Raw genomic sequence first — 13,925 nt, 5'->3', positions numbered from 1 at the left:
CAATGGATTAGAAGGTGAGACATGGTGCTCCTCCTAAGCAGAACACCTGGTAGAGGAGGAAACAGACACAGAAATGAGAGTTTACAGTGCTTTCTGGTTAGTTTTGAAGCGGAGATTTGTATAAAGTATTTTGGAACCTCTGCCTCTTCGGGAAATAACCACCTCTGTTTATTAGTGAAAGGTCATTCCAATCCATAACTTCCCCAATGCAAGGACATCCATTCAGTGTCTCTAGAGTCCTAACACCCAAAGCCCTTGGAGTCAGACTGTGCCAGAAACCCCCTCTTCCCAGGATCTGTGCCCGAATATGCAAGAAGCATTTCTCCCAAAGCCTTCACAGTAGTTGTTAGGCTTTTTACATTAGTGTTATTAATGTTTGGCTTTGTACAAAATCAATGGGTATGATGAATTTAAGATTAAATCTTTAATGTTTAAATCATTCCTTCATTTGAAAAATACCTGAGAGTGCTGGCCTCGAGATGCCCAGATGCAGCAGTGAGAGCTCCTGCCTTTGAGAACTAATATTCTAGGAAGAGACTGGTTAAAGTCAGATAGACAACAACGGTCAGATGGCGCAGGTGCACTATGATTGAAAGATGAGCGCGGAGGAGGAGGAGGATGGATGCTGGTTTGACACTATGACCTTTGTAGCAGCAGATTGGAAGAGGGAGCCACAGGGCTGTCTAGGAGGGCTGAGCATCCCACAGAGTAACAGCCACCATATGGGATCCTGACGCCCAGTGGTTTGGGTGTTGGTATTTGCTAGATGAATGAATCGCGGGTTTAAGCCATTTAACATCTTGATAGACACCATGCTGTGGATGAGAAAAACTTGGGGACAGAGCAGCAATGTGGCCTTCGTGCTCCTGATCTCCCTCAGTGCTGTCTAGGGATGAACCATAGAGAAATCAGGGACCCAGAGGCCAGTGGGGAGGGGAGAGCCTTCGGGGGGTGCCTACACAGTGGGCTGACTGTGCCATGAAATCCCCCTTGTGCCAAAATTCCATATTCTGACTGCCACTCTGCTCTAGATGCTGAAATGAATGGAAACATTACTGTAAAACAGGGAAAAAGAAATATTTTCTTGATCAATCCTGATATCTGACATCACGTATCTTTATAATCTACATCTATTTACAGAGAAATTCTGTATCTTCAGATTATGCATATAATCTGATATCTGATCAAATAAACATTTAACTTCATAAAATGATATGTGATATGTTTGACAGGCTCCATAATGACACACAGACGATGCCCATAAGGCTCAGAGAAGGAGCCTTTTGCCCGGAACTGAATTACTAGCTCCCGGCAGAGCTGCTTCTGAACCCGAGGCCTCCCAAAACCCTTGTTTTCATCCACTACACTCAATGTCCAGGATTTTAAAATAAATATTTAGGGTAAAAAAAATCTTTTAAAAAAGCAGTAGAAAAATGGTATTAATTAATTAATTAAAAAATACAGTACGGCCAACCAAAAAGTACTGACTGATCCACTTCCCAGGTAGCCTGTCCCCTGTAAGGACAGAAGATACAAGATACTGTCAGGAGCTCTGGATGGTTGAGGTAGTCCAGTCGCAAGAGTTGTACATCATGAGAGCCTCTAGCTTTAGGAGTCGTGAACAGAACTGAACAATCTTATTGATGTAAATATCAGAGGACTTGATTCACACAGGTAGCACAGAAATCAGTGAATGTTGCCAACACAGACCATTTCCATCACGGCTATGAAACTGCTTGTCGGAGAGACCGCCCCGATAATTGAGTTATCGGGCATATTTTCTTTACCCAGAAGAGTGCTAGATACATTAAGCTTTGGGTTTTTTTTTTCTTAAGCAGTTTAGAGACTACACCTAGCTTTGCAAAATAATGGGAATAAGAGAAAGGAGGAGACAAAACAAAGAAAAACTAAGGAAGTCAGATATAAAGTGAAAACATGTTTTTTAAAAGAAATAAAAAGCTAAAGATGAAATATGCCAAAATGTTAACTATCCTTGGGCGGACACATTGCCCACTATCCTTGTAGAGACTACACCTAGCTTTGCAAAATAATGGGAATAAGAGAAAGGAGGAGACAAAACAAAGAAAAACTAAGGAAGTCAGATATAAAGTGAAAACATGTTTTTTAAAAGAAATAAAAAGCTAAAGATGAAATATGCCAAAATGTTAACTATCCTTGGGCGGACACATTGCTCACTATCCTTGTAGAGACTACACCTAGCTTTGCAAAATAATGGGAATAAGAGAAAGGAGGAGACAAAACAAAGAAAAACTAAGGAAGTCAGATATAAAGTGAAAACATGTTTTTTAAAAGAAATAAAAAGCTAAAGATGAAATATGCCAAAATGTTAACTATCCTTGGGCAGACACATTGCCCACTATCCTTGGGCAATGAAATGGTAGGTTATATTAATTTTATTTTTAAATAAATAAAATCTTTAAAAAAAATTATTTTTGATAAGCTTCTGAAGTTTCCATTTCTTTTCTCATTTTTAAAAATTATGTCTTCATTAAATATTTCAGTTGTTTAAGTGATATATGGTGCATCCAAAAAATCAGGTGGTACAAAAAGACTTCTAATGAAAAATTGCCTCCCTGGCCTCATGCTCTTCAAAGGCATTGACTTTCAGGAATTTTTGTTATATTCTCATATTCATTGCTCAGAATTAAAAATATTATACTCATACTATTATCTCTTAAGTAAGAAGTTTTCCCTGTTTTCTTTATCATTAAGTAAGAGTACAGCCACATGGTTCTAAATTCAAAAGATACAAAGAAGTATAGGTGGAAGTGGTGTGCCTTTTGTTCCTCATCTCCAGCCAACTGTCCTTCTCCTTGTCCCCATTGGAACCATTGTTATCAATTTCTGGTGAATTGGACAGAGACATTCTAGAAACATCCGGAGATATGATTAGAGGTGTACCAAATACACGTGTTGGCTGGGTGCCAAAACTGATATCACCAACAGAGAACAAACTTCTGGGAATGAGAGAGTAAAATATACAATTTTGCCAGCAGAAGCTACTTATCAAAATTCTAGTAGTCAGATGCTAAATGCAGGGCAGTAGGAGGTAGGAGTGTCATTTTCTCTTTGCAGTGTCTGTGTTGAAATAGATTCATTGAGCGGACACATCTAAGATCACGAACTTCTGTGCACACCAAATGTAATTCAGTAAAAGTCTTTTTCTTAACACTCTTTTTAGAAAAAGGCCTTGTACTCATCAGTTGTATTTTGGGCCAATCCCCCAAACCTTTTGTCTTCGACTACTGTTAGTCCATTTCAACATGTTTCTGTTGTTTTAACATTTTTAGCCCCCCTAGGCTCCAAGCTATGAGGAATCCTTTTCTCCAAGCCTTCTCCTTAGCATTTATAAATTTGCTTGTTCTCATTGATGAGTGAGCACTGGATTCGTAGACAGTTTATCATGATGTTGCTGTACATGACTTCGGAGTTGGTCCTCATGAAATTTTGAGGCATCAGAGTTAATATTCTGCTTCTAATTCACACTTAGGACTTTTCCCAAATAGGACTTTTTCTTAAGAAACCCATTACCTAGATAAAATTTAATTGCTAAGTAAGTACTATTATCAAATTTGTTTATGTTATGAATGCTAGTACCTGAACCTTTCACCTAAAATTATAAATTCCTCCACTTGTTGTGGCTTCTTCCATGGCTTGGCCAAAGTGGATGGCTTCTGAATCCTGTCCTGTGTCTTGGAACTTGTTTCTTCTGTGGAAGAACTCAGGATCTCTCTTTATCCCTGAAATTTCATTGGTCATTGCTATGTTAGGCTGGGCTCTTATTTTGTCCTATTTGGAAGCTTGTAGCCATGAATTCTGGGAAGTTTTCATGTATAGCTTCCTTGAAAATTTCCTCCTGTCCATTTTCTGTCCTCTTTCTAAGTCATATGGTGGTAGGTGGAAGACTCTGAGTCTCATGTCTGCTTTTCTGTTTCTGTCACTCTATTGGCCTTCTGCTTGAAGGCTTATCTTGTCACTCTTCCTTTGATGAGATGCTTATGGGAACGAGGATCTATGGTGATCATCCTTGTTAGTTCCCTCCTGGATTGCATCTTTATGTCTATTCTCTGGGACCATCTAGTTTCCTCAGAAGAGAATCTTCTAGGTCCTGCCAGTGGGGGAACCAGCCTGGCTATCAGCATTCTGGAGGTGCACTGTGGGGGAGGAGGTATCAGTGTCTTTCATTGTTGTCATTGTATTTTTTTACTGGGGTAAAATAGGATAAATTTTAACCATGTTAATCACATTCAAGTGTATGATTCAGTAAGGGTAAGTATATTCACATTATCACGTAACCATCACCATGACTTCATGGTGACTTCATTTCCATGACTTTTTCGTCATCCCAAACTTAAACTATAACCATTAATCAATAACTCCCCATTCCCCTACCCTCCAGCCCCTTCTAACCTCTATTTTACTTTCTGTCTCTATGAACTTGACAACCCCAGATAACTCCTGTAAGTGGAATCAAATATTATTTACCCTTTGGTGTCTGGCTTATGTCACTGAAGGTTGTGTCCTCAGGATTCATTCAGCTTGTGGCATGTGTCCGAAGGGTCTCGTTTTCTCATCTTCAGCCTTACTCCTCATTCCTGATCTTCTATCCCACATTTGACTCCACCTCCACTGGACTGGCATTCCTAAGCATGGAGCTTGTCTTCCTCAGTTTCCCTGGCATTAACCTGGAGCACCTGCCCGACAGGCTCTAGGTACAGTCTGTCTGCAGCCATCAATGTTTCCCATCTTTTGGATGTGCAGCGACTCCATGTGGACCCTTCCCAGGGCATGCTAGGGTGAAACACCCTGCCTGTTACTGGTGTCCTTCTCTTGTAGGCACTTCGGTTTCACATTCCTCCTCTTGGCTCGGCCCACTTCTGCCTCTGAGTGACAGATGTCTTCTGGTTTCATCAAAGATGGAGTTTAAGTTTCTGTTTCTTATTCTCTTTTTGTTTTAGGATGAATTAAAGGGGGAAAAAAGAGGTAGGGGAAAAGATTCTTACTTCACTAGCTTAAAAGCAAATGTAATAATGTTTCTATATGAACTTCCTAAAGAAAATGGAGAGGATCTTTGTGGTTGAGGTTTTGTTTTGCTTTGCTCTTACAAAGAAAAAGGTTTGAACATGACAAAGTTTTCTGAAGCCTCATGTCTTTTCTGGCTGTTTCTTACCAGACCTATCTAGCATCTTAATAACACATGTAAATTGGAGTCAGGGAACTCATCTGCTCTAAACACTTACTTTGATCACAGGCAGTGCTCCAAACGACAACAAAAAAATCACCGTTTTTAAAGGAAGGGAACTGACTGGGAAAAATTAGAGAGGGAGACAAACCTTAACTCTGGGAAACAAACAAAGGGTTGTGGAAGGGGAGGTGGGTGGAGGGATGGGGTAACTGGGTGATGGGCAATGAAGAGGGCACTCGATGGGTTGAGCACTGGGTGTTATACTGTCTGTTGGCAAATTGAATTTCAATTTTAAAAATGTAAAAAAAAATCACCCTTTTAGAATTATTAGGGGGTGGGAGACTATGGTCGCATGGCAGCCACAGCTTCCTTGCTCACATGCACAGGAGGGCCCCTGGTCTCCAAACTGTTACGGTTTCTGGAGCTGGGTCTCCCATTCAGAGGAGAGAGAGTTGCTAACTCTGTATTTCTTTTCTATTCTCTTCTGTACTGAATTTTTCTCCTTCGCCAACGTATAGCCTCTGCTAATTCCTCCCCACTCCAGATCTCACTTCCTGCTCCCCACCCGCCTCCCCTCTCCAGAGGCTCTCTCCTCCATTGGGCTGTGAGCCATTTGAGGACAGGACTCTGTCTTAATCATCTTTGCGTCTCTCAGAGCTTAGTGCTAGCTCATGTCCCGTGGTAAGCACTCAGGAAATGCTTGTGGGAGAATGAAGGATGGAATATAAAACTATTTGCTTTTACCATCACTGGCCAATGGATGTTTGCTTTCTTGAACTGAGCAATGACCAAGGATCAGGTCTAAACTTAGGGTCTGGTTGAGGTCTCCCTCCCCCTCTCTTTCTTCCATTTAAGACTTGTCATTAAAAAAAAAAAAGACTTGTTATTAAATAGCCTTCTTTTGCTTGTTAATTTACTCCTGCGTTCAGATTTTTCTCTCTTCCTCTTACCAAGTCAAATTCCCCCAGGCAGGATGGAGCACACCTGGCCTTTATCCACATCACGGAGTGTCCTTCAGAGTTAGTAAAACAGGAGAATGAGGAAGGAAAAATCTTCAGTGGGGCAAGGTCATGCAGGGAGGGTGGGCCTGGAAAAAATCTCTTCTATAGGTACATTCTGATCTTTTATTCAGCTGGGGGTTCTCCAAGCAGAAAGTGAAAGAGATATTCCTAACAAGCTGGCCGTCCAGCTGTTATTGCCTATCATTCTGGATGTTAGTCATCCTACCAGGATCCCAGAGCTTCTCCCCCGCGATGCCCATGTAGAAGCAAATACTGGAGATTTCATCTAAAATTTATCCAAGTGAGCAGGGTCAGTGACAAGAGCCAGAGCAATGCTGAAACCACATAATTTCTGGAGACGAGAACCCCAAATGAAGAAAGTGCTGCAAATCAGTCTCTTGGCTTCAAGCAATGAGAATAAAGTGAAGTCTTTCCATTAGAACATTCTAGTTACAAAAATATCTGAAGATAGTGTTTCAGAAGACTTGAGCAAAATTAATTCATCATGTAAACAACTTTCAAGAGATCTTAGCATTTATAAATTTGCTTGGAAATTTCCATTTCTAAAACCAAGGACTCTTCCAAGGCAGAGGTAATCATGTCTTCTTTCAAGGGTTTAAATCCAGGCAGGGCCTTCAGTCACTGTGTTCTTAGAAAAAAAAAAGGTTAGTTAAGGGCAGAGGAGTTCAAAGGTCACTGGTCATGACCTATGGTAAGAAATAAACAGAAACCCTACTTCACAAATAAAACAAAAGTTTCACAAAATCACACTAACTTTTATTATGGGTAGTGCATTCTGATCTTTGCTATTTCATTCTGTTATGATTTATATTGAAAAATACTGGTAGCTCCCTAAAAAAATCAATTTGTTGCTCTCAAATGGGTAGTGACCTACAATTTGAAAAACAATGATTAGAGAATAAATTCAAAAGAAGCCTGTTTCAAATCTAGTAAAAGACATTTCACTTCTGGCTGTCTTGTAGAATCTTCCCAGTGATCACCAGTGGTAAGGAAAGGAAATTGGTTATGATGAGTGGCATTTCTCATATGCCAGGTGTCAGACATATTCTAACTGAAAATAGGCCTCATAAAATACCTTTTTCCCTATAGAATGAGGTATCCACAAAACAGACAAAACATACAGACGTGGATAGATCCTGTTAAACAGCTAAATGAGTATATTGCTCTATCCCAGTTTCATCATGGAGGAAAATGTTCTTTTTTTTCCCCTTAAAGCTGCTCTTAGTATCAAAGATTGACATTTCAGCTCTTGAACTACCCTGAGTCAGTTGACTGTATTAAAAGCCATCCGTCCATACCAGTCCTCTTACAGGGCTCAGAAGGGATAATGGACACCCCACCTTTCTCACTGGATGTTGAGAAAATGCATACTGCAGAATCAGTATGAGCCAACGCTGGCCTATACTGAAGACTTTGTAGGGGACAATTTAATGATTGGGACATAATGCATTGGGCTAGCTGATTTAAGGATTTTGACTTCTTCAAATAAACTTACAGGGAAAAGCTGATTTTAAAAAAATATATTGGTATGAGATAATATACATGAAGATGACTTTTTGGTGTACCTATTACAAGTAGAAGCTGGAAACAATACAACAAAAGAAATTGAGATTGGGGATTAAGATTGGGTTTGAGAGGGCAGCCCCAGTGGCACAGCGGTTTAGCACCGCCTGCAGCCCAGGGTGTGATCCTGGAGACCCCAGATCGAGTCCCACGTCGGGCTCCCTGCATGGAGCCTGCTTCTCCCTCTGCCTGTGTCTCTGCCTCTCTCTCTCTCTCTCTCTCTCTGAATATATAAATAAATAAATCTTAAAAAAAAAAAAAAAAGATTGGGTTTGAGTAGTTCATTTAAGGGTCAGTCAAGTCCATTATCCTGCCATTAAAAAAAAAAAAAAAAAAAAAACTTGCTCTGTCTTCATCTTCACGTTAGCCTGCTTTCACTCCGGCAAACTGAATGCTGTCTTGATCCCCTTCTTACTAAAATTTACATTACATTTCCTTGATGCCACACATGATACCCACAAGCCTCTCTGGTCTTTATGTCTGACTCTCCTCTTCTAAGGACATCAGTCAGATTGGGTTAGGGCCCGCCCTGAAAGCCTCATTTTAACTTGATTACCTCTTTAAAAACCCTCTCTCTCCAGGGAGTCATATTCTGAGGCTCGGGCTCAGGCTCCAACATATGGATGTATTCGTTGGGGGACGGGGGACTGTTCAGCCCATCGTCACCTCTAAAGCTTGCTTCAAGAAGGGATGCAGGATGTGGGGAGCCAAATACCCCCTGCAATGCTTGACCCTTGCTCAGGTTTCTCAGTGGTGCATTTCTTTTGCTTTAGGGAGAACTAATGCCGATGTGATGACCGCCCTGTCGCAGGGCTACAGGATGCCCCGCATGGAGAACTGCCCAGACGAGCTCTACGACATCATGAAAATGTGCTGGAAGGAGAAAGCAGAAGAGAGGCCGACGTTTGATTACCTGCAGAGTGTCCTGGATGATTTCTACACTGCCACAGAAGGGCAGTATCAGCAGCAGCCTTAACACACAGGAAGACTCCTGGCCGTTGGCTGGGACGACTGCCTCCTTCAAAAAGAAAACAGGACAATCACTGGTTGCGCTAGTATCTCACGCACTAGGATCATCCACCGTCCCTGCTTCCTGAAAGTGAGGCTAGGTAACTCAGGAAGACCACTCCCGACGTGGAAAAGTATTCTCTTTCTCGTTGGCTGATGCCCACTGGTTGCCGCTTGGACTGCTCCCAGCTGGCAGTCTTGCTTTGCTAGGCCAACATCTGCAGCCTTCTGAGAAGAAAACACCTGTTGTGTCCAGAATCCCCCACTCCAGCCTCTTGTTTACAACTCAGTGTGTGACTCTGAGGTTCAGAGGCTCCTGCAGTGAATCTCTCAACTAGTAACAGACTTAAACTCATTTATAAAAGTAAAGTAACCAGATGCATATCATGACCCTTCTTTGCATTTTCTCTCTGCTTTGGCTTATCTATTAAGAAATTACTAATCCAATCTGTTACATTTTGCAGGTGAAGTCAGAAGGTTAAAATGGTCTCTCCCAGATTTTAGCGATTTCCCCTCCCCCTCGAATCTGAGACTGTTAAACATTTTCCTTCCATGGAGACTGCTCCGAACCCCCAGACATGAAGCAGAGCAGCAGCAATGCTCTTCTGACCTGTTTCCTGTAGAAATGTCCTCTGTGAGCTGCTGTGTGTCCCAACATAGACCCTGCCCATGGCCAGGGCTGGTCCAGACCTCTGAGGAAAGGGAGAAGAGCCTCAGGAACTCCTCTACCCCAAGAAGGAATATTTTTAACAGTCCAGCTTTTCCATTCCACAATTTCCTATATACAGACTTTTTTGACAATGTACTTTGGGAGAATAATAAGATTCTAATTTCTGCAGAGCCTGATAGGGCCTTATAAAAATTTTCTTTATTGCTTCCAATGATTTGAACATTATTTTAATGATGGAATGTTAATTCTATTGTACTTGAGAAAAGTAAATGCCATCTTTGAGTCTATTTTTGTGATTCAGCAATCTTTTCTAAATTGTGTAAAGCATGTGTGAGACTATTTATACAAAGATATGAGAATAAGTGACTGAGGAGGTTCAAAAGAGCCCCTGTAGCAGGGGATACGAGAGGTTTTGTTTACTAAATTTTTCTACTGTAAGCTTTGAATAGAAAATGCTATATCACCTCATGTTTCACTTATGCTCTTGTGTATATACCTAATATTTCTATTTTTTATTTTATTTTAATACACCTGGCCCGATAACATCTCAAGCTTTTTCCTTGTGTTTAACATTTCCAGTTACCATCAGCATAAAAATGAGTACCATTGTGGGAGGCGGAGCATGAGAGGGGATTCTATATAGTTACATCATTTAAAGAACTTGCACAAGTTCTACCTCCATCCTTTGAGCATTTTCAGATTGGAAAACCAGGAGCTGACAGCCTGGATATCCCTGTATGGGAGCCAAATAGGATTTGTTTTCAAATAGGCTTAGCAGGCACCATTAGAATTTTATTTTGTGTGTGTTGCCTACGTGTTGAGTTCCTAGGGGAAGGGATAAAATATTCTACTGTTCCCAAAATTTTAACCTATTTTCCTGTGTGTTTTTAAAAAATGTTCTTTCTAAAATATTCTAAAGTTCTTGATTTACAAGTGCCATGTACATGAAGATAGAATATTATCACCGTATAATGTCTGCACAGCTGCAAGAGGGTCAGTCTTCTGCATACATCCACCTGTTCACATTTCTTTTTTTTTTCTTTTTAAAGATTTTATTTATTTATTCATGAGAAACAGAGAGATGGAGAGGCAGAGGGAGAAGCAGGCTCCATGGGGAGCCTGACGTGGGACTCGATCCCGGGTCTCCAGGATCACACCCTGGGCTGAAAGGTGGCGCTAAACCGCTGAGCCACCCGGGCTGCCCCCGTTCACATTTCATTTCAGAATCACACATGTGGCCCTGCATGTTATGTGGAAGGAAATTGTAAAGATTCTCTAGGGCAAAAAGAAGTTTCTAGAAAATTACTAAGCTTATCTTCAGTTTGTTTTTCTTCTCACAATTCTGCTTCCTTTCGCCGTTTTACATTCAATTTTTCCCCTCAATCAAGTACATGAGCCGTTTTTTTTTTTCTCCAACACCTTAGGCCTCATCACTCATTCTCAGGATGTGCTTGAGCCACATCATACTCAATGGGCACCAAGCTCAGTCTCTTCCCTCACCAGTAGGATTCCAGCTTCCTCATGACTGGTAGGCAAAATGAGGGACTGAATAGATGTTTGTATAATGTTAGGGTCTCCAGTAGAGTGCAGAATGCCTGATATCATATCCTGGATCATTACGGAGGACTTGAAAAGCAAAATGCCCACTCCTCTACCTCTCAGATCTTGCATTTGTTGTTCTGCAGTGAAGGATGTGCAAAAAGTTTCCCCAGTGGATATACTGGTGTGCCCAGGCTTCAGAATCACTCCTTTGCTTTGACTCATATTCAAAATTAATTGCTCAAAGGAAGGCCGGCCCTCTCTCTCCTCAGCTGATTTGGTTGCCCCAGGAAGGACGGAGGAGCAGAGAAGGAAGGAAAGGGAGAAAAGTTGCCTTTTTCCTTTCTTATGACCATGAAACTCACTGAATCTATGGTAAAGCTCATGAGCTTGACACGGGTGTCCTCAGTAGAAGGGACACTTCATAGCCCCTCCAAGCAGACCTCCCTGGGTTCTGTCAGAATCACACTGGAAACGCAGACTGCCCAGGCCTTCTAGGGAAGATAGGATGCTACAGGGGCCTTGCTTCCCCTCTCCAAGGTGTAAAAGAGGTCACTAAAAGAAGGGACCATATTTATTTACATACACTGTGGGATAGATCAAGGGTATTAAAATGTAAATATAAGCTCATTCCCAATTTTGGCCTGTGACGATGGCTTTCCTTTATGTTTCCCTTTGCTCTGAACAAACTACATGGGGCAGTGGCCACTGAAAGGCAGTCAGAACTGAAACACCAGCATCTGGTACGTGGACTGAAGTAAAGCCCATGTTCAGCCCCTAGCTGGGCTCCCCAGCCTTCGGGTCATAGCTGCCACGCTCCACAGCCAATCAGTTTCTTGTGTTCTCAGATGAGGTCAGACCACCCATCTCTCTTAGCGCATCTTTGTTTTCTACTTCTGCTGAGTTGAAGGGAGATTCCAACTCTCCATCTCCTACATTTTGACTACCTGAAGTTATTAGATTAGGAGAAGACGAGCCTTGCACCTTTTTTTCCATCTTTTTTTTTTTTTTTTTAAGTGGTCTCAATGCCCAATGTGGAGTTCAAACTCATGACCCTGGGATCAAGATCACATGCTCTACTGACTGAGCCAGTCAGGTGCCCAGGGACTAAACTTTTTAATAAAATGCTTTTATAACATTTATGCTTTGTTTTATAACATGAAGTTGTATTAAACTGATAAAGTTTTATTCTAGAAAGCTCTAACATGACAGATGTATAAGAGGAAAGCCTTCTGATTTAATTTCCTGTGTTCTTATGACTCTAAATACTTCAGATAGAAGTAAGTGCCAAAAGCTTCACAGGGTTCCCAAGATGGTCACCATGTGATCTTAGCTGTTTCACTTACATGTTAAAATAATAGGGGCAGTCTTGGTGGCCTGCAGCTCCAAGTTGTTGGAAAGATTAGTCAGAAATAATCAGGATTGGGCAATGTTCAATATTAGCACAAAACTTCTAGAATCAAAGCTGGCTTTATTTACAGCACTCAGATTGGATACCATGCCACAAAGCCGGAAAACAATATGTGAATTGTTGTTGTTGTTGTTTTTTACACTTATGTAGGGTTTGGACAAAAGTCCTTAATCCCTCATATGCTAACCTTAAGGTCAGATGTGTTTTTTTATTTCAGATTTTATTTTATTTTTTATTTAAAAGCTTAATGCAATGAAAATACTGAATATTTGGCGGTTAACCTTCCTTGAACACTGGAGAAGAAACCTTTAATCAAAAAAATATATATATTTCTTTGCTCCCCGAGCTGCGACTCGAGGGCCACCCTGGGTCTGGGCATTGCCCTGCATTCTTCCTGCTACGTCCAGGTATGGCGGGCACAGCTGGGACACGGCCAGAAGATAGCCTGCCCTGTGCTGGCCATGGGGCTTCTGGGCCCCCTCGACTGGCTGGGCCACCCTCCTCAGATCAGCCTTTTCTACATCTTCAATTTCCTCGAGTTCACCCTCTGGCCATGCTTTGTCTTGGCCCTTGTGCCCTGGGTGGTGCACAAGTTCAGTGCCCAGGGGACACCACCCATCAGCTCTTCCTGACTTTTTTTTTTAATTTTATTTATTTATGAGAGAGAGACAGAGACACAGACAGAGGGAGAAGCAGAGAAGCAGGGAGCCTGACATGGGACTTGATCAAAAAAATGCCTAAACTCACATTAAGTAGGATGAATATAGCCTGTAAATTGCTTCAGGTCAAGTTCTGCCATCAACTGATTTCTTAAAAACAAAACAAAACAAAAACAAATAATAAAAAAAACCCAAGTTTTCTGATTTTCAAAATTTTTTGGACTTCAGAATTGTGAATTAGGGATAGTCTTGTACTCAGAGATCTTGAAGAACATTCAAGACCACAAGACCTTTTAGTATCAGTGGTGTGTCTGATTCAAATGGAGGACTTTGGGACGGGGGCACGCAAAACCCATTTTTTGCTGCCATGTTCCAAGATGCAAAACATTTTTAAGTCTCTTTGAAACAACACAGTTATGAAAATAATCTCTGATCGAATTCACCTCAGGGAGGTCTGATACTTAGCAGGTCCCGTGGAGGAAAATATCTAGCAGTTTTAGGTGACCACAAGAGCTACCAGTGCGCTGTGGTTGCTAAAATAGTTAAGGGGTGCAGTAGTGAGTTACATTAGGATCTCATAAAAGGGCTACAAACCAAAAAATGTGTTCATCCATAACACACAATTCAGACCATGTGGAAGCATTACATTCAATTCTGAATGCTTAATGGCAGATTCTCAAATCTTAACTATTCTGGAAAAGTCACTTTGATGTGAGCGATGGGACATGCGTGGAAGAATTGGGAGCATGTCAAATGTGGAAGTTTTGGGGCAGTCGGGGGGAGCCACAGCACAGATGTTTTGACGGGAGAGATGAGTGGGATCAATTTAAAGCATTTGCTGTGTCAA

General features: G+C 41.4%; 1 protein-coding gene across 5 annotated transcripts in view; it reads left to right on the top strand.

Moving 5' to 3' along the window:
* Nucleotides 1-10,774, top strand: part of LYN (LYN proto-oncogene, Src family tyrosine kinase) — a 117,134-nt gene extending 106,360 nt beyond the window's left edge. For all 5 annotated transcript variants that reach the window (XM_041769069.1, XM_041769066.1, XM_041769071.1 and 2 more), the window contains exon 13: nucleotides 8,565-10,774. In XM_041769069.1, the coding sequence (XP_041625003.1) occupies nucleotides 8,565-8,767 (203 nt within the window). In that variant the 3' untranslated portion in view covers nucleotides 8,768-10,774. The remainder of the gene's footprint in view (nucleotides 1-8,564) is intronic.
* Nucleotides 10,775-13,925: the final 3,151 nt, after the last annotated feature.

Source organism: Vulpes lagopus, chromosome 9 (genome assembly GCF_018345385.1).
Source record: "Vulpes lagopus strain Blue_001 chromosome 9, ASM1834538v1, whole genome shotgun sequence".
Taxonomy (NCBI): Eukaryota; Metazoa; Chordata; class Mammalia; order Carnivora; family Canidae; genus Vulpes; species Vulpes lagopus.
Note: the sequence above shows the minus strand (reverse complement) of the source record. Positions and strands in the feature narration are given on the sequence as shown.